The 24,987-nt window shown below is 43.5% G+C and overlaps 1 protein-coding gene and 2 pseudogenes across 1 annotated transcript; 1 reads left to right on the top strand and 2 right to left on the bottom strand.

Moving 5' to 3' along the window:
• The first annotated feature begins 8,541 nt into the window (after positions 1–8,541).
• Positions 8,542–24,265, top strand: LOC136452381 (uncharacterized). The gene is made up of 7 exons (XM_066452994.1): positions 8,542–8,670; positions 9,710–9,810; positions 10,328–10,474; positions 10,702–10,799; positions 19,686–19,702; positions 23,773–24,065; positions 24,170–24,265. The coding sequence occupies exons 1-7, from the start codon at positions 8,601–8,603 to the stop codon at positions 24,263–24,265; spliced, it is 822 nt and encodes a 273-aa protein (XP_066309091.1). The 5' UTR covers positions 8,542–8,600.
• LOC136451188 (uncharacterized) lies at positions 16,167–16,940 on the bottom strand (annotated as a pseudogene).
• LOC136451187 (uncharacterized) lies at positions 20,885–21,897 on the bottom strand (annotated as a pseudogene).
• Positions 24,266–24,987: the final 722 nt, after the last annotated feature.

Here is a 24,987-nt window from a genome sequence, read left to right as displayed (position 1 = left end):
TTGTTGGTCCAAATAAGTCCTTGTGAAGGAGTTCTAGCACTCTTGTGGTTGACATGAAAGCTTTGGTTGGATGAGTATTTGCAACTTGCTTGCTAGCTTGACATGCACTACAAAGCTTGTCCTTCTCAAACTTCACATCCTTCAATCTTCTCACCAAATCATTCTTCATTAGCTTCTTGAGTGAGCTCATCCCAACATGAGCAAGTCTTCTATGCCATAGCCACCCAAGTGTTGTTTTGGTGAAAAGGCATGTCTTCAAGTTAGCATCTTCAGAGGTGAAATCCACTAAATATAAGTTGTTGTATCTAAATCCTTTGAATATCACTTGATCATCATCCTTCTTAGACACAATAACTTCCTCCTCGGTGAACAAGTATTGGAAGCCAAGATCACATAATTGTCCAACGGATAGCAAGTTGAAGCTCAATAAAGCAACATAGAGCACATTGGAGATGGAATGATCATTTGATATTGCCACTTTGCCCAATCCTTTAACCTTGCCCTTTGAATTATCTCCAAATATTATTTTCTCTTGTCCATCTACCTCTTCATCTAGTGAGGTGAACATACGAGGATCACCAGTCATATGTTGAGTACAACCACTATCAATAACCCAATGATAAACTATCTAAATGTGCAACTACGGTTTTGCTAGTGTGTTGCTATCTCTACCGCAAAAAGGAGTAATACAAATAATGTAAATGCAGAAGCTAAAGAGCAAGGTAGAGATATGCAAACTCCCATCGATGATTCTGGTATTTTTACCAAGGTATCGAGAAGCACGCAAGCTTCCCCCTAGTCCTTGTTGGAGCCCCTTGCAAGGAATCCCTCGCAAGGGCCAAGCTCCTGGTCGGGTAACTTCATGGATAGCCTCGGGCCTTCCCATGTACAAGTGGGTCTCTAACGTGCCTTCCAGCAAGCCTCTCCCAGATGATTTCCATTGTCTTCACTATCAAGCTTCAGAGAGCACATTTGAGATAGAATGATCATTTGAGATAGAACGATCATTTGATATTGCCACTTTGCCCAATCCTTTAACCTTGCCCTTTGAATTATCTCCAAATGTGATTCTTTCTTGTCCATCTACTTCTTCATCTAGTGAGGTGAACATACGAGGATCACCGGTCATATGTTGTGTGCAATCACTATCAATAACCCAATGACTTCCACCGGTCTTGTAGTTCACCTACACACAAGAGATCAAGCTTTAGGAACCCAAACTTGTTGAGGGCCCTTCACCTTCTCAACAAGTGACTTTGCAACCCAAATTTTCTTAGGCCTATTCTTGTTGGGAGGTCCTAAGAACATGACTCTCATTTTCCCACTAGAATCCTTTCTAAGCATGTAGTGAGCATTGAAGGCAAAAGGTCTAGCATGCTTGGGCAAGGGTTATGGTGGTGGAGTTTGGCACTCATGAGCAAAGTGACCTTCTTGTCCACACTCAAAACATCTCTTTGGCTTTGGCTTTGACTTATGTTGTTGTTGAGCTTGAGCCTTCTTTTCTTGGTTTGCCAAATACCCAATGCCACTTCTATCCATCTTCATGACGGTGTTCATAAGTAGCTCACTTTGTAGATGCTTGCCTCTTATGAACTTGCTCAATCCAATCTTGAGATGCTCTTTCTCCAATTTGAGCTTCTTGTTTTCTTCCTTGAGAGCATTATTGTTTTTCTCTTCCTTGAGCTTCTTGTTCTCTTCTTTGAGCTTCTCATTTTCAAGAATCAAGTCACCATCATGATCATGAGTTTCAAGCACTATGGTATTGGTGGCCTTGAGCTCTTCAAGATCTTTCTTGAGCTTTTCATTGTCATTCTTGAGCTTGACAAACTCATCATAATCATCGGCCTCAACCACTTGCTTGCCCTTGCTACTAGAACTTTGCTCAATGCTCTCAATGATCAAATCATCACATGATGTAGCTATATCAATCTTAACACATTGTTAGTAGCATCATGTGGCTCATTGGATAAGAATTCTTGAGCAATAACAAGATTATTATGATTGATCTTTAGAGTTGTATATTCTTCTTTTAGCTTGTTATGGCTAGTGATGAGCTCATTGTGTATCCTCTCAAGTTTGTGAATCATTCTAAGAAAGAGCCTAAAGATAAACATGATAAAAATACCAGAGTCATCGATGGGAGTTTGCATATCTCTACCTTACTCTTTAGCTTCCGCATTAACATTATTTGTATTACTCCTTTTTGCGGTAGAGATAGCAACACACTAGCAAAACCGTAGTTGCACATTTAGATAGTTTATCTTTTGCATAGGTTTTGCTAAGGGTAGAAAAAGGGGCCATAGTTTAGAATCAGAATTTTAAGTTGCCTAATTCACCCCCCCTAAGGCGTCATGGTCTCCTACAAGTGGTATCAAAACCGGTTGGCTCAATTTGGACCTTTGGCTTCACCGCCGTTGAGCCAACGCCATTTAGAGTGGTTGGGATGGATACCTCTAGGCCTCCACACTTTGACGGCACTAACTGTCCCTATTATAATGCTAGAATGGCTTGTCACCTTGAGGTGGTTGATTTGGGTGTTTGGAGAGTCACTCGTGATGGGATAAAACCCATTAAGAATCCCAATAAACCCACAAAGAGTGAGGAAAAAGAAATTCATTTCAATGCTAGAGCTAAAAATTGTTTGTTTAAATCTTTTAGCATGGATGTGTTTAACCAAGTGTTCACTTTGAATACAGCACATGAAATTTAGTTAAAACTCCAAGAGCTCCATGACAGCACATCAAATTTCCATGAGCAAAAATATTGTCTAGCTAAACAAAATTATGATTCCTTTAAAATGAATGATGATGAGCTTGTTCATGATATGTATTCTCGTTTGAATCTAATTATCAATGAGCTTCATTCAATAGGATTTACCAAGCTAGATGATGTGGACATCGTGAGGAAGATCATCTCCGTGCTACCACAAAAGAAATATATAAGCATCATCACCATACTTTACAACATGGAGGACTTGAGCACCATGACCCTAGCCATAGTTATTAGCAAGATAGTGGCATTTTGAAATGTCATGCAAGATGGGTCAAGAAGAAGCCTCTTCATCAAGCAAAGGAAAAGCTCTCACATGTAGTGAGAAAAAGAAGATGAAGCGCAAGCGAGTTTAGATAAGCTCAAGCTCAAGCTCCTCAAGTGAAGATGAAGATGATGATGATGATGATGATGATCAATCTTCCTCCTCCACCTCCAACCTTGATGAAGAATCTATCAAGCTTATCAACAAGGTGGAGAAGATGATCCGAAATACTCAATGTCAAGGGTGTGACCATCCAAATTCAAGATTTTATATTCACCAATCAAAGAAATGAGCAAAGAAAGAAAGGATGTAATGGATGCGGAGAGAAAGGGCACTTTGTGGAAGTTTGTCCAAACAAGCCCACAACCAAGACAAAGAAGAAGGCATGCAAGGACAAAGCCCTCACATCAATAAGGTCATGGGATGATTCTTTAAGTGAAGAAAAACACCATCACAAGAGGCGAGGCCACAAGCACTCATCATCAAGCTCTTCTTGTGTGGCTCTTATGGCATGAGATAATGAAAGCTCATCCTCTAGTGAAAGTGATAGTGATGATGAAATGCCTTCTCTTAATGTACTTGTGCAAGAAAATCTTAAATATGCTAAGGCTTGCACTAGCCAACAAAAGAAGCTAAAAATGTTGCAAGAAATACTAGATAGTTCACAAGAAGCATATAAAACATTACTTGAACAATATGAGACATTTGCTAATCTCAATATTGAACTATCTACTAAAATTGAGCAACTTGAGGTTAGTGCAACAACAAATGCATGCACAATCAATGATGAGCAACTTGTAAGAAAAAATGAAAAAATAAAAAGAAAAGATAGCTAGCTCACAAGATGCTTATAAAAGTTTGCTTGCTAAAATGGAAACCATGTGCAAACATTCTGATGAGCTAACTAATAAAGTTGCTAATCTTGAAGTCATCGGTTCTACCCCCACCAAGGCATCTAAAAAGAAAAGTTCTATATTTAACATGCCTAAAAAGGATGCCTCTACTTCTTGTAATGATTTATGTTTAGACTCATCCTTGTGCAACTAAGTTTGTGTTGAGAAAGTTGTTGTAGATACATGCACACAAGAGGTTGAAATAGAGAATGAGCAACTCAAGCAAGAAGTGGCTCGCCTCACCAAGGACTTGACTCGAGTGAAAGGCAAGACAGAGCAAGCCCAACTTCATCAAGATAACACCATCAGGCGAGTGAAAAAGCTTGATGAAGGACAAACCATAGTTTGCTATGTATGCCACAAGGAAGGCCACAAGTCCTATGAGTGCAAGATGAAGAATGGGGAGGAGCAAAGAAGAAAGAGAAAAAGTAAACAAGCAAGTTCTCTAACACCTACACCAACAAGGTGAACAAGAAGGCCTCCAAACAATACTTGTTAAAGAAGAAACAAATGACAAGGTGGTGGCCATCAGGGTGAACAAGCAAGCTAACAATGGGGCCAAACGCATTTGGGTGCCAAAGGAGACCATTTCCAACATGAAGAGCACCAAGAAGGTTTGGATCCCGAAAGGGAAGTGAGGAGTCCGTTTAGACTTCGGGGAATTTGGAGACTTGGCAAAGCATGGGTGCATTTCATGGGGTGCATCAGTAAGGACAAAGTCATTGCCAACTGGGTTAGTGAATACTATAGACCCAAATTCCCCTTCCCATATTAGGTAACTAGATGTAATTTCCTTCAATTTGTATTTCCTATAAGTGGTATTTTTTCCCATTTACATTGTTTGTATTACTCCTTTTTGCGGTAGAGTTAGCAACACACTAGCAAATCCGTAGTTACACATTTAGATAGTTTATCTTTTGCATATGTTTTGTTAAGGATAGAAAAAGAGACCATAGTTTAGAATTAGAATTTTAAGTTGCCTAATTCACCCCCCCCCCCCTCTTATGCGTCACGGTCCCCTACAAAGACCACACCTAAGACAAAGAAGAAGGCGTGCAAGGACAAAGCCCTCACATTAATAAGGTCATGGGATGATTCTTCAAGTGAAGAAGAAGACCATCACAAGAGGCAAGACCGCAAGCACTCATCATCAAGCTTTTCTTGTGTGTGCCTTATGGCATGAGGTAACGAATGCTCATCCTCTAGTGAGAGTGATAGTGATGATGAAATGCCGTCTCTTGATGTACTTGTACAAGAAAATCTTAAATATGCTAAGGCTTGCACTAGCCAACAAAAGAAGCTAAAAATGTTGCAAGAAAAGCTAGATAGTTCACAAGAATCATATAAAACTTTGCTTGAACAATATGAGACATTTGCTAATCTCAATATTGAACTATCTAGTAAAATTGAGCAACTTGAGGCTAGTGCAACAACAAATGCTTGCACAATCAATGATGAGCAACTTGTAAAGAAAAATAAAAAATTAAAAGAAAAGTTAGCTAATAAAGTTGCTAATATTGAAGCCGTCGGTATAACCCCCACCAAGGTATCTAAAAAGAAAAGTTCTATCTTTGACATGTCTAAAAAGGATGCCTCTACTTCTTGCAATGATTTGTGTTTAGACTCACCCTTGTGCAACCAAGTTTACGTTGAAAAAGTTGTTGTAGATACATGCACACAAGAGGTTGCAAAGGAGAATGAGCAACTCAAGTAAGAAGTGGCTCGCCTCACCAAGGTCTTGACTCAAGTGAAAGGCAAGGCGAAGCAAAGCCCAACTTCATCAAGATAACATCGTCAAGGGAGTGAAGAAACTTGATGAAGGACAAACCGTGGTTTGCTACATGTGCCACAAGGAAGGCCACAAGTCCTATAAGTGCAAGGTGAAGAATCGGGGAGGAGCTAAGAAGAAAGAGAAAAGGCAAACAAGCAAGTTCTCCAACACCTACACCAACAAGGTGGACAAAAGGGCCTCCACACCTTATCTCTTGAAGAAGAAGAAAAATGACAAGGTGGTGGTCATCAAGGTGAACAAGCAAGCCAATAATAGGGCCAAACGCATTTAGGTGCCAAAGGAGATCATTTCCAATATGAAGAGCACCAAGAAGGTTTAGATTCTGAAAGGGAAGTGAGAAGTCCGATGGACTTCGAGGAATTTAGAGACTTGGCAAAGTTTTGTGTACATTTCATGGGGTGCATCACATTAGATCATGTTAATTGCCAAGTGGTTTAGTGAATACTATGGACCCAAGTTCTCCTTCCCATGTTAGGTAACTAGATATAATTTCTTTCAATTTGTATTTCCTACAAGTGATATTTCTTATAAATTGATATCTTTTAGCATCTAGTTACTTTTCATGCCTAGGTTTGTATTTGCATGTTTAATCTTTTATCATACATACACTTGGTAAATCATATGGTAGGCTTGCTTGGTTTCACTCTTGACCCTTGAAGCAAACCTATATGGTTTAAATTGTTTAGGAGCACGGCATATAGCTTGTTTTATAATTGTTCATCTAATAGCCCCGTTCAGCTTGCTGAAACTTAGCTGAATTGGCTGAAAACACTATTCTGGCTGAATTATTGTGAGAGAAAAATATTGTTCTGGCTGAAAAAATAAGCTGAATAGTGCGGATTATAAGGTAAGCCAAATGGGGCAAATATGTGCCAAAGTCCAAATTGTAGATAATTTCTTTCGAATATTACTTTCGAAAATGATTCTCACATTCATGTGATATCATCTTTCAAGTAGTATTTTTTTATTCTAGAATTAATGTGCATGTCTCCTATAAGTATTCTATTAGATTTTGGTGTTTGATGACCAACACAACTAAATTAGACTAATGAATCTGCACGTGATTATTTTGTAGTCCAATAGGGTGCAAGACGTGACTTGAACGAAGACAACGTGATGATCCGATGATCTACACCATAAGCAAGACCCTAGAAGCACAAGAGAAGACCCAAGATATCAAGCATAGTCCAAACACGAAGATAGGAACCAAGCCAGATGCAAGATCGCAAAGAAACGAGCTCATAGAGGTGACCGGACGTAGTGATTGGACGTTGTCCTTGTAGCGATCGGACGCTCCGATCAAGAGGTTTAGCAAGAGCAGGCGTCAGCAGTAGTGACCGGACGCACCGATGACACTATTCATCATCCCGGCTACACACTCAGTACTGATCAGATGCTGGCGGCAAATCGATCGGACACAGGACTGCAGCGTCCGATCGAGTATAGAGAGGTTCCAGAGCGACGAAGTTGCGACCGAACGCGTCTGGTGGCATGTGACCGGACGCCATCATCGTCCGATCAGTTGCTCACACGCTCTAATGGTCGGGACAACCGGACACGTCTGATCAGGGCGATAGCAGCGTCCGTTCAGTAGTAGACAAGCGGGATTTCGTTCCCAACGGCTACTTTTTTAGTATGGCTTATAAATAGACCCTCCAACCGGCTATTTGAGTAGTGTGGAGCTGAGAAAACATACCAATGGTATTGACACACTATTTTAGTGATCTTCACTTGCATAGTGCTTAGTGGTTCATTAGGTGATTAGCGTAGGTGCTTTGCAAAATACTTAGGTTGATTAGACCACTGCTTATGCGCTTGCTTTAGGGTTAGGCCTAGTGTTTAGTGAGGTTTGCATACCTCTTACCATTCGATGCTTGCGCGCACTATTGTTGTATATCGGAGGGGCTTGTAGTCTTATGAGATCACACCAACCGCGTTTGTGGTGTGGCAGCCACCGTGTATTGGAGAGAACAAGGTCCGCGGCGATTCAGCCGGAAGCTTGATAGTGAAGACGGTGGGGAGCATCTGGGAGAGGCTTGCCGGAAGGCACGTCGGAGACCCACTTGCGCGTGGGGAAGGCTCTAGGCTATCCATAGAGTTATCCGACCGGGAGCTTGGCCCTTGCGAGGGGCTCCAACGAGAACTAGGGGGAAGCGTGCGTGCTTCTCGATATCTCTATAAAAATACCAGAGTCGTCGATGGGAGTTTGCATATCTCTACCTTACTCTTTAGCTTCCGCATTTACATTGTTTGTATTACTACTTTTTGCGGTAGAGATAGTAACACACTAGTAAAACCGTAGTTGCATATTGAGATAGTTTATCTTTTGCATAGGTTTCGCTAAGGGTAGAAAAAGAGGCCATAGTTTAGAGTCAGTATCTTAAGTTGCCTAATTAACCCCCTCTTAGACGTCACGGTCCTCTACATATACATATACATAAAATATGTTTAAAAAAATTTCGAACTTCTTGTGAACAACTTAAATACAATTCATTTTAACTTATTGCACTAAAAAAGATTATTAATAACTAGAAAAATAATACGACTGCTAGCACAGGACGAGGAGGCAAAGAAACGGCTGCAAAAAATACGTACGGCTCTAGTCAAACCTTTCCGTGTGCCATAGCTGTTCTGCACCGATTCAGAATCTGACACGTTTCCGTGCGCCAAACGCCCCCGATGCGGTTTGAGAGGGTTTAAAGCGGAGTCCCTGCACCAACGCAACGTTCTCTTTTGAGCAACAGACGTACAGAGCACAACGTGATCTTTCTCCGATCCGCTGGTTCAATCCACCGCTCCTCGTCTTCTCTTTCTCCCAAAACCCCACGGCCAATCCCCCAACTGCGATTCGACCGATCGCCGCCGGAGCCCGGAGGAGACGATGCACAGGGACATCGAGGCCGAGTACGCGCCGTGCTGCCGCATATGCCTCTCGACCGACAACCACCGCGGTAATCTTCCTCGCCCTAGTTACGCAACTAGATACACATCTCCATGGAGCCGAGCTAAGGCTCCCCCTAATTACAGTACCGTTTCTTAGCCTAGGGCTAGGCCTAGCGAGTTTGTGCGGGAAGGCTGCAATCGGGAATTAATGTGGTAATTGGTTTAGAGGATCCAGTAAATCTCGCAAGAAAAATCAGTAGAAAGTAGAGGATCCATTTACTAGTATGAGAGCATGGATGATATACTTATTACATGTTAGGATTATTAATTAATTCGCGTTGGCCATTGCTCATCACTCTCCACAGGGATATACTGCTTAGATATATTAATTAATTTCCAATAATGCATTAGAGTCCTTGATACTAATTGAATATCTGGGATGATGTTTATGATTTCAACTTCTAGGAATAGGTAGATCTTCACCTGTGGGAGTCATTAACAGGAACATGAATGCTTATCTGTGAACTATCACATAGTGAGGAGTGTGAAGCACAGAAGGACTAACCAAATTAAAGAGAAGGCCCAAATAACCTTTGTTTTTCTTTCTGGATTTGGCAAACATCCAGAATAACTAGTGAATTACAATTCGAACTTGCTCTGATTTTCACGTCACTTGGGTGGAAGCTAGTTTGAGTGCAGCAGCGTTTCATAAAATCCAGATGGCCAGATAAGATATTTGCAAAAGGTTCAGTATTGGCTTTGGTTTCAAGACTGAATGATTATATCCTCACTTCCGCTACTTTTTGCGCCCAAAATTATTTTTGGTTAATTCTTCTCAAATCATCAAGTGGATTCCAAAGTTTTAAAATCGAGCTATAAATCTCATCCCTCCACCATCCTATTACCTAAACTCCTGGCTAATCCTTTCCTAAAGATATATAATGCAACTAGAGCACGAAGTAATCATGCATCTAATTCTTGTGGGGATCCATCATGCTTTTCAGAGCTGTATTAGGTTTACCAAGTGTTGTAACTGTAGCTGAATTAGCTTATTACACAGCAATCCTGCTGCTGAGCTGTTTCTAATTGATGCTTCTCTTGGTTTAGGACTTTTTGGTGCAGGTCATGAGCTCATATCTCCCTGTAGGTGCAAGGGGTCGCAACAGTTTGTACACCGTTCCTGCCTAGACCAGTGGAGAGCTGTCAAGGTATTACATTTAGTCTCCAAATTTCAAAATTTTCCTTTAAGTTTTATAAAAAAGGACATATAGCACCTCAACAACTATATACTCCCTTCTTACTTTTCTAGTTGTAATTTTGATGCAATTTTTGACCTTTTTTATCTTGCAGTTGACACGTAGCCTAAGACAAAACAAATTTGCAGTATTACCGAGTACATCTGATGACAAATCTAGTGACACAGTTTCCATATATTTAAGTTTGATACCTTTAAATTCAATGACTAGTTCGTAGATTTTGCAACTTGTTGGATTCTAAAGAGTTAAACAAAAATAAAAACAGTACTACTACCATTAGGAACTCACAGAAGTGCTCACCAAAGGCTTCTTTAAATTGCGGCAGGTTGAACACAGCCGCAAGAATAACTAGCAAAGTTTGATAACGCATGATAGAATTGCGTGATTGGGAGTCGCTAATCCATTGTTAAATTAAATCCGAAATCAGAAGCCAGCACTAGATAATTCCTGTCTTAACATTTCTCTGCAGGAAGGGACTGCTTTTTCACACTGTACTACTTGCAAAGCACAGTTCCATCTCCTGGTTGAGCTTCTGGAGGATGACATGTGTCTTAGAATGAAGTTCTGGTTGTTTGTTTCTAGAGACGTCTTCCTCATCTTCCTTGCAATACAAGCCGTGAGATCACCTTTCCTCTAATTACTTTCTGTTGTCTTCTGTTATTGTTCAAAATAATTTGGTACTAGTACTTACTAAATTAGAGCATTTAGTGTAGTGTTTCAGCAAAAGGTATTATTATGTAATGTTGTGTATTCATCATGCAGTGTTACATTAGGCATTGTTGAAGTCTTACTGTGCAAGATACTTGTGATGCATATCTCATTTGGTTTTCTTTGCCTTTTCAGGTCATTGTTGCTATTGCTGGCGTGGCATTTCTATCGGACAAAGATGGAAAATTCAGAAACAGGTTTACTGATTGGATGCTGTCAAAGCATCCTCTACCCTTCACTACGGGAAACAGTGACTTTGCCGAGTGCCCCAGGCACTCGGCGAAGCCCCAAATACACTCGGCAAAGACTTTGCCGAGTATAACACTTGACGATTAGCACTCGGCGAATTTTCCACCGGCAAACAGATGTTTGCCGAGTGTCAAATATCGGGCACTCGGCAAAGGGTTTGCCGAGTGTCAAAAAACACTCGGCGAAGTTAAACCCTCGGTGAAAAGGGGGTTAACAGCGTCCACGGTAACGGAGAGTTTGCCGAGTGTTAGACGGAAGACACTCGACAAACATCTTCAACTTTCCCGAGTGCCAAGCCTCCAACACTCGACAAACATCTACGTATTTGCCGAGTGTTAAAGCCAATACATTCGGCAAACATCTACTTATTTGCCGAGTGTTTTAACTTTAACACTCGGCAAACATTGCACACTCGGCAAAAAATTGCCAGAAAAACAGAAACTGGCCTCTTTGCCGAGTGTTAAAGCCAAAACACTCGGCAAAGGACCTCTTTGCCGAGTGTTACACTCGGCAAACTGTCCAAAACCCCCCTGTTTTTACTGTTTTGTTACGTATAAAGGACCCCTCTCCAACAAAAATCACATGCATGTATATTACATCACAGGCATATATTAAGCATCACAGGCACACAAATAAGTTCTAGTTTATTCAAGAAAGTAATCCACAAGTTCTAGTTTAAACAAATAATGCACAAATAATCCACAAGTCACTGAGGATGAGGCCCTTGGAACCACTGCGACTGTTCCGGGTCTTGTGGTTGAGTATTCGAAGCCGCCGATTGATTCTGCACATAGGAGAAGACATGTGTGAGACAATATTGATATCATTTGAGCTAATTAAGGAACTTGTCTAAGTTAAAGTATTCAATCTAATGTGTCAAGTGACTCACAGGAGTAGTTGTGTATGGCTGACGTGAAGGGAATAGCATCGGTGGCGGTGGCAAAGATTGACCCATGCTTGAAGCAAAATTCTGCATGTATTGGAACATCTGGTCCATCCTCATCTGATTTTCTTCCTCCATCCTCTGCCGCTCGGCCTCTAACCTCTGCTGAACCATCTGCTCCACCCTCGCCTCCATCTCCTCCTGTTGCTTCTTTTCTGCTTCCACCTAGGCCTAAAATATTTCATCTCAATGTTACAATGCAAAGCTAAAGTACGTAAGAACCAGCGAATGATGAATGGAAGAGAAAGAACCTAGAGAGCCTCTATCTAGAACTATGCAGTGGTCGGCCGTGGACGTATCGTTGGGCTCGAGTCTGTGCTCCTTGCTCAGATCTAGGAGAGAGTGGGAGTAGAGGCCGTGTCGATTACGCTGTCGCCAATCCAATACCGACCATGCTTCTTGCCTCCTCCCACCCTCATCACGATTTCTTCGTCAATATCCTGGGAGCTCGGATCAAACTCTGGCCTGTGAACCTCCCTTGCCATCGTTGTATACTGGGTGACGCGGCTGTGGATGCTTAGATGGTTGTACGCCTCAGGCGGGTCCTCCGGGTTGAAGTCGATGTCGGCCGTCGCCTTGCCTTTTTTTGACAGAACTCATGCCTTGAGCTAGGAGCAAGGCTGGCCATCATGTGACAACGACTGCGGTAAAAATGCAAAATGATTAAAAATTATGCAGAATTGAGCGTTAGAATAAAGAAATGAAGTTGCATACCCATTTCCCCCTATATTCATCAAGGCTCAGGCTGCCTTGATGGTGTGATGCACCTGACATCTACAAACGCCGCTCCCGGCAAGCAAGGTGGTGCTCCAACCACCCGGCCTGCAACCACTCATCCACCATCATTTCCCAGCACCGGGTATGCGCTCGGCACCACCACGGAGGCACCTACATCATCAAGCATGTGACTTATGAAAAATGAAATTAAGCATAATTAATCTCAAATAAAGTAAGTATCAACGTTCTTTGCTTACACTCATGAATTGGTCCTTGGTCAGGTTCATTGTCCTTGCCTCCTTTTTTTAACCTTCATGCTTCTGTATTGAGCGTAGAACTCGATGATGGCCTGGACGCGTGCCTCGTAGTGCATGTCCTTCACAAGCTTCTTAGCAACTTGTTTAGAGACGGACTTTGCCTTGGCCTCGAATCCCTCCTGGCATCTGTAGAAGTCCTGCATATAGAGGCATCTGTAGAATCCCTCCTGGCATCTGTAGAAGTCCTGCATCTGTAGAAGTCCTGCTCCTCCTCCCCCTCACCCCTGCCTCGAGGCCTGCCTTGACACCTCCCTCGACCTTTCCCTGAAGCTGAAGCTGAACCTGACCCTGACCTAGAACCTAAACCTAAACCTAAACCCCTCCCTACAGCGGTGATTCTCTCACAAATCGCCGTGAGCTTCCTCGTAGCGCCCACCATTGCTCAATTACCTGCAAATAAAAAGAGTAAACCAATCAGCACAGATAAACAAAACATACTTAGAAAGATATGCAAAATTAACTTAACATACTTCAAAATATAACATGGTATGATAAATAATAAATAAATTGGTACGACTCATACATGTATTGGAAATAATCGTCATGATCGGGATTAGCTGGATCATAAGTCTCATCATCACTATCATGCGTGTCGATATAATCATGCCCGTGCTCCGAATGAGGAATGTTGTCATCACTGTCATTGCCTAATTGTAATCGCTGAAGTAGTTCTAAGTCCTTCACATTTTGAACCTTGTCTCCAGTGTCCTCGTCAGCAACCCCTTCATTGTCTACTTCCATTCCGATCGCTTCGGTTAAATCTATCACAAAACTCCCTTCGAGCCCATCTTCTTGGAAGAACTCTCCATCATATGTGTTGGGGTCTATATTGTAATATTCATTGTTTGGTATAGGTAGTTTACCGTGTGGCGATACCTTGTACACAACATCCCAACCCTTAAGACGACTGTCGGTTTGGCACGGGTATGACAAATAATAAACTTGCGTGGCCTGTTGAGCCATAATATAGACGTCATCTCCTGGTAAGACGGATGATTGTCGAATTTTGACTAGCCCAAGATTAGGGGTGTGTCTCACGACATCTAGATCAAACCAATGACATTTGAATATGACTGGATTAAGAGGTTTGCAACCATGAAAAGTTAGTTCGTATATTTCTTCAATTATTTCATAGTACTCGACCCCATCAAAGTCTAGCGTAAAAACTCCGGTATTTGTGGTTCTTCGATTGGGCTGACTCTGCTCGTGCCTTGTTGTGTGAAAGCGATATCCATTGACGTCATAACCGATAAACGACCTGACCTTATAGGCACAACCATCGGCAACCTGTCTCAACTTGACATTCATAGACGCTTCGGTTTGGCCCTACAAGTTCAAGTAGGGTGGTGCATTTTATTATTTGCATGTAAGAGCAACTTGTAATATCAAACTAAGTACGAGCTAAATTGGACTGTACCTTCTGCTTGAACCAAGAAATGAAATCAGGCTTTTCATTTCCCGCACCCTCTTTGAGAAGGGTATCACTTTCGTGTGGGTAGGTTTCCTTGATTTACGCCAGAATTGATGATGAAATTCCCTGTACCAACAAGAAACATGGGAGTTGGACATAGAAAAGTGACTACTTGAGAACAAGTTTGTTGAGAACTTACAGCATGTATGGCTCCACCTCGGATAGGTTGGTCAACACATACAGCACGATAATGCGCTATTCTTCATGTTTCAAGGTCTTGTGGGTCGCACCACTTGCACTTCCGGGTTGCCCTTGGAAAATGCTAAGGCTCGATTCATCTCCATCGACATTGTAACGAGATGGTGGATTATGCACACTAGGAAGGTTGTCGGCATAGTATTTTGTTGTGAAGTTTGACACCTCCTCTAGAATGTATGCATCTGCAATGGATGCTTCAATTTTGCATTTATTTTTACATTTAGTTTGAAGAACCTTTTGACATCTCTCAGTTGAATAGCAGCAATGGCCCTGCATAGGCCCCCCCCATTCGTGCTTCATACGGGATGTGCAGAATCATATGCTGCATCAGATTGAAGAAGTCGGGTGGAAAGATCTTCTCCAACTTATAGAGCAACACAGGCACCATTCTTTCCATTTCTACAACCACGATATGAGATAACTCTTTGGCACAAAGCTGGCAGAAGAAATTGCTCAACTCCGCTAGCGCCTGCCAAACATGCTCAGGGACATATCCTCAAACCATCACCGAAAGTAGGCGCTCAAGCCATATATGGTAATCATGACTCTTGAGCCCGTTGATTCACATAGTAGCCAAGTTCACTCCTCTCTTCAGATTCGCTGCATACTCATTAGGGAACATTAACATTTGAAACCATTGTAGTACCTCCCTCCTTTGGGCCCTCGTCAGAACAAAATCGGCCTTAGGCTTTCTCCATGACTTTCCAGCTCTTGGAGGCACCATGTCTAGCTTTGGCCTGTTGCATAACCTCGCTCGATCCACTCTAGCCTTAACGTTATCCTTTGTCTTGTTAGGAATATCCATGATTGTACCAAAAATTGCCTCGGCGATATTCTTTTTAGTGTGCATTACATCAATATTATGTGGGAGAAGAAGGTTATCAAAATAGGAGAGGTTCCACAAGCACGACTTCTGAGTCTAGGCATGTTGCTCACCATATCCCACAAAACTACCTTCTTGATAATTGACCTCAAGAGCGTCTAACTAAGCATGAACTGTGGCTCCTGACATCATCTACGGTGCGAGGTCTTCAACTATGACATCTTTCGTAAAGCTCTTGATGTCTCGTCTGAATGGATGGTCAGGAGGGAGGAATTGTCGATGTTTGTCGAACAAAGAATACTTGCCACCCTTCATCAACCAAATGAACTTCAAAGAAGCCTTGCACACTGGGCACGAGAACTTCCCGTGAACACACCAGCCGCAGAAAATCCCATATGCCAGTAAGTCATGCAGGGAGTACTGGTACCAAACATACATCTTGAAGTTTGTCTTTGTAGCTCGGTCGTTTGTCCATACCTCTTCCTCCCAAGCACGGACCAAATCATCAATCAGAGGCTCCATGTATACACTCATATTATTCCCCGGGTGTTCTGGAATTATCAACGATAAAAAAATGTTCTGTCGTTGAAAGAGGACACCAGGGGGAAGATTGAGGGGGATAACAAACATGGGCCAACAGGTGTACGGGGCTGCCGCCATTCCATATGGATTGAACCCATCTGTTGTTAGCGCAACACATACATTACGGGCCTCTAGAGCTTTCTCATGATAAATCACATCAAACCTTGTCCAGGCTTCACCATCGGATGGGTGTACCAGCTTCTCAGGATTGTATCGATGTCCGTTTTTGTGCCATGTCATCTGTTTTGTGGATTCTTCAGTCATGTAAAGCCGTTGGATCCTTGGTATGAAAGGAAGGTACTATAGGATCTTCACGGGGATTGCGAGCTGCTTCTTCTGACCATCACCAAAGTCTACCTCTAGGAACCTAGACGACTCGCACTTCACATAGTACTTTGCTTCCGCATACTCTTTCCTAAATAAGATGCATCCCTTCAGGCAAGCATGTATCTACTTGTATGGCATCTTAAGTACACAAAGGAGTTTCTGTGCCTCATACATGCTCTTTGGCAAGATGTGACCCTCCGGGAGCAGGCTGCCAAAAACTGCCAGCATAATATCGAAGGCATCTCGACTCAAGGTAAATTGAGACTTCACGGCCATTAGGTGTGCAATGGCATCCAGTTGAGAAACCTTGGTATGCCTATGAAGGGGTTGTTGTGCCATAGACAACATGTTGTAATATGCCTTTGCGGTAGCCTCTGGCTCCTCCTCCCTACTTACTTCATCGAAGTGTGCTTCATGGTAGTCATTTAACATGTCTCCCACCCTAGCATCATCATCATATTCCTCGATGCGTTGTCTCAAGACCTCGTCCCTCCCATGATCTGCTTCACCATGGTAGATCCACCTAGTGTAGTCTGACGTAAATCCATTCTTCACAAGATGTTTGCCCATGTCTAGCTTGGTTTACCGACGCATGTTTCCACATTTGCTACACGGACACCAAGTCGATCTAGCTCCTTTGACAATTGCAAACGCCTGTTCCAAGAAAGCATCCGTCTTGTCAATCCATTCATTGGTCAACGAATTCTAACTAGAGCGGCCTGTGTACATCCACTGACGGTCACCCATCCTCTAACATATCAGTGAGTAATATATAAAATCACGTTGCATCTACATGTTCCTATAATGTCTATTAGGTAAAGATAGGTCCTAATCCCACCCGAGGATGTGTAGTGGGTTTAGTTTCCATGCTCTACTTCGATCCGAGATAGAATTTTGGTAGCACCTCCCCACTGTTCTCCAAATACACATCCCGGAAGGGAGATTGTGTATTCGGAGAACAACAGAGAGGTGCTGCCGAAACTATCTTGGATCGGAGTAGACCATGAAAACTAAACCCGCTAAACATCCTCAGGCTATCCAAAAATGTGGACAATTCGAAACAGATACGGTTATAGATATACAAAAATTTGCATATTTCCAACCGTATCTCTTTCGAATAGGAGACGCCTAACTAGGTTACGTGATATACGAACATCAAATGAAAAGAGAGGTGTATGATGCCTCACCTTGCTATCTGGCTAAGTGATGAGTCAAGGACGGTCCTTGTGAGTCTCTCCTGCAAGAAAATGAACATAGTAGTGTCAAGTCAAAATTTTGGCAGCACCTCCCCTGCACGGGGAGGTTTCCAAAACCTACATCAAATATAACAGCGCGATGGCGGACAACCACATCCACACCAACAGAATGGCACGATGGCCGACAACCACATATAACTCACAAGAAAGCAAATAATTCATGGTTTATCCTTTTCTAATTTCTAAAAAAAATTATATCACCTCAATAGACATCCTACTACCTCTCAATCTTCTCTAAAAAAGTCCATTTCTATCACTTTCTAATTTCTTTTCTAATTTCCAATTCATCCTACCTTTTTATAATTTCTAATTTCTAATTGCTTTTCAAATTTCTAATTTCTAAGTTATCTTCTAAATCATCTTTCTAATTTCTAATTTTGTTTCTAATTAACTAGAACAACAAAAATTTTAGAATTACCTAGGACGGCGCTGGCGTGGTGCGCCGGGGCCAGGAAGGCACCGCCAGTGGGGGGCGCCGCCGGGTGGAGCTATCGTGGGTGTGGTGCGCCGAGGCCGGGAGGGCGACGCCGGGGGGTAGGGGCGCGCCGCCGGGTGGAGCCGCCGTGGGCCGGGCGGGGTCGCGCCGCTGGGGGGGGCACCGCTGGGGGATGGAGCGGGTGCGGGGACGCGGGGGCGCCATCGGGGGATGGTGCGGGGGCGGGGACGCCGGCGGGGGTGCCGGCGGGACGGGGTCGGGTGGTCGTGGCGTGTGTGCGTTGTGTGCGTGTGTGTGTGTGGCGTGTGGGGTTGCGCTGGGTTAACTGTTAGGCGGTATGCCGAGTGCCCGCGATCTGACACTCGGCATACCCCTTTTTTATTTTTTTTTTAATTTTTTTCAAAAGGTCTACTCGCCTGGCAGTGGGCCAGCACCCCGACTTTGCCGAGTGTTTTGTAGAAGACACTCGGCAAAGAGCTACTTTACCGAGTGTTATATAGAAACACTCGGCAAATTACGCTAATATTTCATGTATACCTTTAATAGAAACACTCGGCAAATTAGCTGGTTTTAGTAACTTTTTTCCTATATATTTTGAAAAAAACTTGTCAAATTCACTCAAAATGCATATTTGTTTTTTCTACTAATATTATTTCATTATTTCATGCGGTTATAGCTCAAAATTAATTTATATAAACTAAAATTCTATAATTGCAATTAATAAATAAAAAATACCAAACGGATCCAAAAAATTGTCAAAAATTTGACATGAACCAATCTATGTTGTGTATTGCCTATACAAAAAATTTGAACTCAAACCCCAATTCACATGTTACTTGGACTCTAAATCTTACCAGATCCTTCTAAGTTCTAGGAATCTTCGCCGGAGATGCTTCCGTTTGTAAGCATCATATGTCACAAATTGTGCGAAACATTCTCAATTTTTTACCACAGCCTCCACACATGATATCTTGACAAATCTCGTGATTTTCATACTTCATTTGGTTTTTGTAGAATTTAAAAATCATTCAGACACGTTCGTGGTCGTGTGATTTTCATACTTCATTTGGTTTTTGTAGAATTTAAAAATTATTCAGACACGTTCGTGGTCGTGTTTCCTGAACAAAATGTTCGAAATTTCTTTTCATTTCCTGCATGAGACACCAATTTGGACTCAATGACACAAATATGATTTTTTCCACTCATTTTATTCTATTATTTCAATCACTTGCAGTTCAAATTTCACTTAAATCAATAAATTACTCAAAATGAAATTAATTCACTAAATTTAGCAAACAGACTAAGAAATAGACCAACTTTTAACATACAGTACCAAATGTCGTATGTGGGGAGTAGAAAAATTATGGAGGGTCGAGGAGGAAAAAATAGTTTTGGATTTGTCAAGTGTCTCCATAAACACTCGGCAAACCCATATACTTCGCCGAGTACCGGCAGAAAACACTCGGCAAACATGTACTTCGCCGAGTGCCTCTAACGGACACTCGGCGAAGTACTAACGGCCGGCACAGCGTTCGTTAGGATGGCGCACGCGCGGGTCACGTGTTGGTTATTGCCGAGTGTCCCATAGAGGCCGAGTGTTGACACTCGGTAAAAATTAAATATGCCGAGTGTCTGATGTTTGCCGAGTGTTGAAACTCGGTAAATAGTAAATATGCCGAGTGTAATAGTATGCCGAGTGTCTCGGAGGAAACACTCGGCAAATCTACCGTTTGCCGAGTGTCCGATATAATGCACTCGGCAAACATAGAGCACTCGGCATTTTCACTGTATCCCGTAGTGCTTCTACTATTGTGTTGGTACGTATTTTCTACGTTAACTGCTTGCAATTCTTATGAAGATTGATGTGTTCTGATGATGCAGTGCTCACTGAGTGACTGGATGCTAAACAGTAGTACCATGCATACTGTTGGTGTGCTTTGATTTGTATAAGTAAACTCGGTCTCAATTTTAACCGTGAACTCTTGTCTCTGAAGCTGTTTTCTTGTTCATTAGTGTCGTACAGTTCTTCAAATTGAACATGTCATGTATCACGATTGCAAGTGCTATCTTCTTCTTCCTAGATATTGATGGCACCATTGCAGCCACAATACAATCAAATCTCTCTTTTTTTGACATATCTGTTCAAGCAAAGGTGAAAAGGTAGCTAATCACTACTGGAGACGCGCTCTTTGCCGAGTGCCTGGGGCACTCGGCAAAGGCCCTATTGCACTCGGTAAAGGCTTTGCCGAGTGCCACACTCGGCAAAGAGCAAACGGCAAAGCCGCATCCGGCGAAGGGTTCTTTGCCGAGTGCCGTTTGTCGGGCACTCGGCAAAGAAAATTGGCCGTCAGCCGTTGATGGCGTCTTTGCCGAGTGCCGGGTCAGAAAGGCACTCGGCAAAGCTTTTCCCTTTTTTTTTTGAAAAATCCTTTGCCGAGTGCCTTCCTGACCCGGCACTCGGCAAAGAAAAAATATTTTTTTTGGAAAATTCTTTGCCGAGTGCCAGAGTCCTGGCACTCGGCAAAGCTGGGAAACACATGGTAGTGTACACAGCTTTGCCGAGTGCCAGGGTACTGGCACTCGGCAAAGAGACATGGTAGCGCATTTTTTGGCAGCTTTGCCGAGTGCCAGGGCAAAAGGCGCTCGGCAAAGGCTCTTTGCCGAGTGTTACACTCGGCAAAGTGACCAAAAATTTTTGTTTTTTTTTGTTTTTTGCTTTCGATCACTGCAAACACAACATATGGCATATATATCACATCCATCACATATATACCACATCCAACACCTTATATGTCACAATCCATCACACATACCACATGAATCACATCCGTTCACCACATGTCACAGTAATTCCAACCATTATTCGACAGGATTCCACATCATTCAACAAGTAGTTCAAATCCATCACCACATGTCACAATAACACATGCATGACAACAACATTGTCTCGGACAGAAATCCATTGCGAAGAGAACAAGACATGAAACTACAAGCGCTACTCACTGAAGTGGCCCTTGATGTGGCCATCCTGCTGACGACGGGGAAGGAAACATCTGCTGGTTCGGAGTGCCCTGAGCTGGGTTGTTCGAACCCGCCGACTGAGGCTGCACATAGGAGAAGAGATTGCATGAGACAAGATTAGTTGAATAGCAATTGTAGCAATTCCTTGCATGTGTGACATTACTCACTAGAGTAGCGGAGTGAGGAGGCTGAGGTGGACCCATTAACCCAGGAGGCATAGCAGCACCCGTCGTAGTTTGCATCCAGGCAATAATGTCCGCCAACCTTTTCTCCTGGATGAGTTTGTCGGCCTCCCGTGCGGCCCGCTCGGCCGCCAACCCCAGCTCCAGCTCCTGGGCCCTCCTGTTTGCTTCTTCCACCTGGGCCTACAAATTGTTGCAAAGCTAATGTTACAATAATGCAAAGGAAATAGAGTTGTGTAAAGATCAATGTACGACGAGTAAAACATGAATAACCTGGAGTGTGTCGACCCGGTGCTATGAAATGCTCGGCCGTGAGCGTATCGCCGGGAGTGAGGAGGCGGTCGTGCTCTGTGCTCGGATCTGGGAGAGAGTGGGAGTAGAGGCCGTGTCGATCACGCTGTCGCCAATCCAGTAGCGGCCATGCTTCTTGCCTTGTCCAATCCTCATGACGGTGTTTGCATCAATGTTGTCGGTCCGTGGATCGTACTCCAGCCCATGGATCGACCTTGCCACCGACGTGTACTCCATGATTTTCTCGTAGGCGCTCGAGTTTGTGTACGCCTCGGTCGGGTCGTTCGGGTTGAAGGAGACGTCGGACGACGCCTTGCCCTTGTGTGCCATGGCAAATGCGGTGAAGTTGGAGCACTCTTGGCCTTGATGTGCCGCCGACTACAAGAACAAAAACAAGATGATTAGAATTCTTTGCCGAGTTCAACGAAAGCAAGAAGAATAGAAACATGACCACGTACCCACGCTCGGGCGTATCCGGAGAGGTTGCGGTTGCCTTGATGGTGTGATACACCTGGCATGAACAAACGTCGCTGCCGGGCAGCCGCGTGCTGAGCGGCCCACTCCGCGCTTAACCACCTGTCCACCATCTTCGCCCAAGCCACGGGGCACCCGTTGCACCACCAAGGAATCACCTACACGTCATCAAGTAGTTGACATATTAGAAAAACAAGTGATTCATACTTAATCTCAAAAGGAACCAATTTTAATGTTCTTTAGCTACCTCAAGGAACTGGGGTTTGGTCAGCGTCAAGTCTTGTTCTCGGATGTCCTTCTTGGTGACCTTCTGTCCGAGCTTCGTCCCATAGTAATCTATGATGGCCTGGAGTCGTGCCTCATGATGGACGTCGACGACGCATTTCCTGCAAGCTCGCTTAGCCACTGCCTCCGCCGTGCCCTCGAATCCGTCGTCAAGTTTGAACTACTCCTGCATATACAGACATGATGTATGCATTAGTTATTTCAAGTAGAGTCCAATGAGTGCGTTGTATTGAGCCATGTAGTGCGAGGAAGACTTACCCAGAACTCCCGAATGATGAGCGCAGCCACGGTGCCTGCTTCCACGTGGGGGCGGACTCGTAGTGGACAAACGTGAAGGCGGGCTCGAGGTTCCCGACATGCATGACCATGCCAGGGAAGTGTCTCCTGCACAGGAGACCTAGGATGCCATTGACATGGTGGGAGGCAGTGTTCCCCGACACAATCTCCCACCCCCTGCAGAAGTGATTAAGAAAACATATTAGTCTCTATTTCGATATCGAACATAGCATATGAAGTAAAAGTGATAACATGCAAAGGCACTTACCTTTGCCCCTCTGGGCGAATCACTGGGCGTAGATGAGTATGCGGTCGGTCAGGGAGGGTGGAGGGTCCTCGCAAGTAGACACCTGACGAACTAGAGGAAGCGGTAGCTCCCGTCCCGCCCCCGTCCTCGGCCTCGTCCTCGTCCGCCTCCTCCTAGACCGGCGTCTCCTCCTCCTCGCTCGCCTCCTGCTGCACCTGCTCCTCCTCCTCCTCCTGCTGCTGCTGGACCGCGGGCGTGGTCCTCCTGTTCCTCCTGGTCGTGGTCCTCGTGCTCCTCCGCCTCGTGAGATGTCTAGGTTTCTAACCATCCTACGTGACAACATGCGCGAAATGTTCTCAAATTTTTACCATAGCCTCCACATGTGATGTAAAGACGCGTCACCAAGTTTCATGATTTTCAAACTTCGTTTGCATTTTATATAATTAAAAAACACTTCACCCGCAATTTTGTCGCCATGTTTCGTGCGTGAGATGTTTGAAACTTCGGGCGTGCTCCTGGAAACGGCCTCAAAATACAATAAGTAACGCGAATATCATTTTTCCACTCGTTGAATTCTATGATTCGATGCACCTGCAGTTCAAACTTACATTTCCTAGAAAAATGCAATTGAATAAAATAAATTAAGGATATATAGCAAAAAGATCGAGAAATGTGCCAAACTTGATGTACTTCAACTTAATGTGTAAGGGTTGAAGAAAAAGTTTGGAGGCAAAAACAAAAAAAAAATTATGCTTTGCCGAGTGCCCAACTCTGGCACTCGGCAAAGCCTCTTTACCGAGTGCCTAACGGGGGGCACTCGGCAAAGGTGACGGCAAGTACCCCCGTCAGCTCTTTGCTGAGGGCCGTCCTTTGCCGAGTGCCCGGCACTCGGCAAAGATGCTCTTTGCCGAGCGCCGGTCTTCGCCGAGTGCCGGGCACTCGGCAAAGTGAGCTTTGCCGAGTGCCGGTCTTCGTCGAGTTCCTGGCACTCGGCAAAGAGCTCTTTGCCGAGTGCCCGACGTTTAGCACTCGGCGAAGCCGGCGACACTCGGCAAAGCCAAGCTCTCCCGTAGTGAATGATATCTCATGTTCTGTACCAATCTTGTTTCAGGTGTGGTGGTGTTCTTTGCACTGGTTGGACTTTTTGGGCTGCTGTTACACTGTTTTTCTTGCGATTACCGTGATGATGATCCATCATGCCTGCCCGAGCCCTCCTACGGATGCCTGGACTGCGAGACCTCACGCTCAGGGGATGATGATGATTGCGTTTGTGTTGTTATCATGGTCGTTGTCCTAGTTTTCGCTCTCCTTGGAATCTTTTACGGTTTCATTGCAGCAACTATGGCCTTCCAGAAGATTATGCAGCGCCACTATCACATACTCAAGAAAAAAGAGCTGACAAAGGCAAGAACCTCTAATCTACTCTCAGCACTTCATCCATTCAAATTTTGTTGATTTGTTCATTTGTTCAATAACCAGTCAAAACTCAAAACATTATCGGTGAGCAGGTGTACGTGGTGGAGGATCTTAAAGGGGGTTACTCGATGCCACCCAAGATGGACCCAAAGCACGAGCAGCGCCTGAAGATGTTGGAGCTCATGTAGCTGTTGCCACTATACTTTGGTTTGCATTTCTTACCAACGCATCTAGAACATTAGCATGACGTATATACATTGCGGGTAGAGATATATGGTCCATAAATAGAGCCATGGTTAAACATGTCTAGTTGTGCATATATACTGGAGTGGACGTGTTGATTAGCCGCGGATATGGGGAGACAATGTACATAACAGTAATAATAGGAAATAATTGGATTACGGACCAATGCTAACTAATTAAGCAACTCTCTTTATACATGTGTGCCTCTCGCTTGTATTGACTAGCATGGCTGTCTGGTGGTCCTTTAGATTTTCTTGAAAATCTCATACTGATATACTTGGGGCAGAACCGCCCAGTCCGACTCGGAACACGCGCATCTGCTGACCACTCGGCACCAGACACGCCTGAGTTAAGATAGACTCGAAGAACCCGCGTTTTTCAATTTCCATAATCACATCCGTAAGTTTTTGATACTAAGTTTATCAAACCAAACACAACTACATCAAGTTAAATGAAAGACTTATATTTTCGAACAGGCTAAAATAAGTTAAATGAAACACAACTACATCAAGCCTGAGTATGTATATATTTTGAAAGGCTAAAATAAGCTACAATTTTATACTTAGGAAGTTTATATTATGAAAGTGTTATAGTATTAGGCCTTGTTTAGATGACGAATTTTTTTGGGAAATGGTACTATAGTAATTTTCGTTGTTATTTGACAATT

Source organism: Miscanthus floridulus, chromosome 5, assembly GCF_019320115.1.
Source record: "Miscanthus floridulus cultivar M001 chromosome 5, ASM1932011v1, whole genome shotgun sequence".
NCBI classification, from domain to species: domain Eukaryota; kingdom Viridiplantae; phylum Streptophyta; class Magnoliopsida; order Poales; family Poaceae; genus Miscanthus; species Miscanthus floridulus.
The sequence above is the reverse complement of the archived record's forward strand: the minus strand, read 5'-3'. Positions and strand labels throughout refer to the sequence as shown.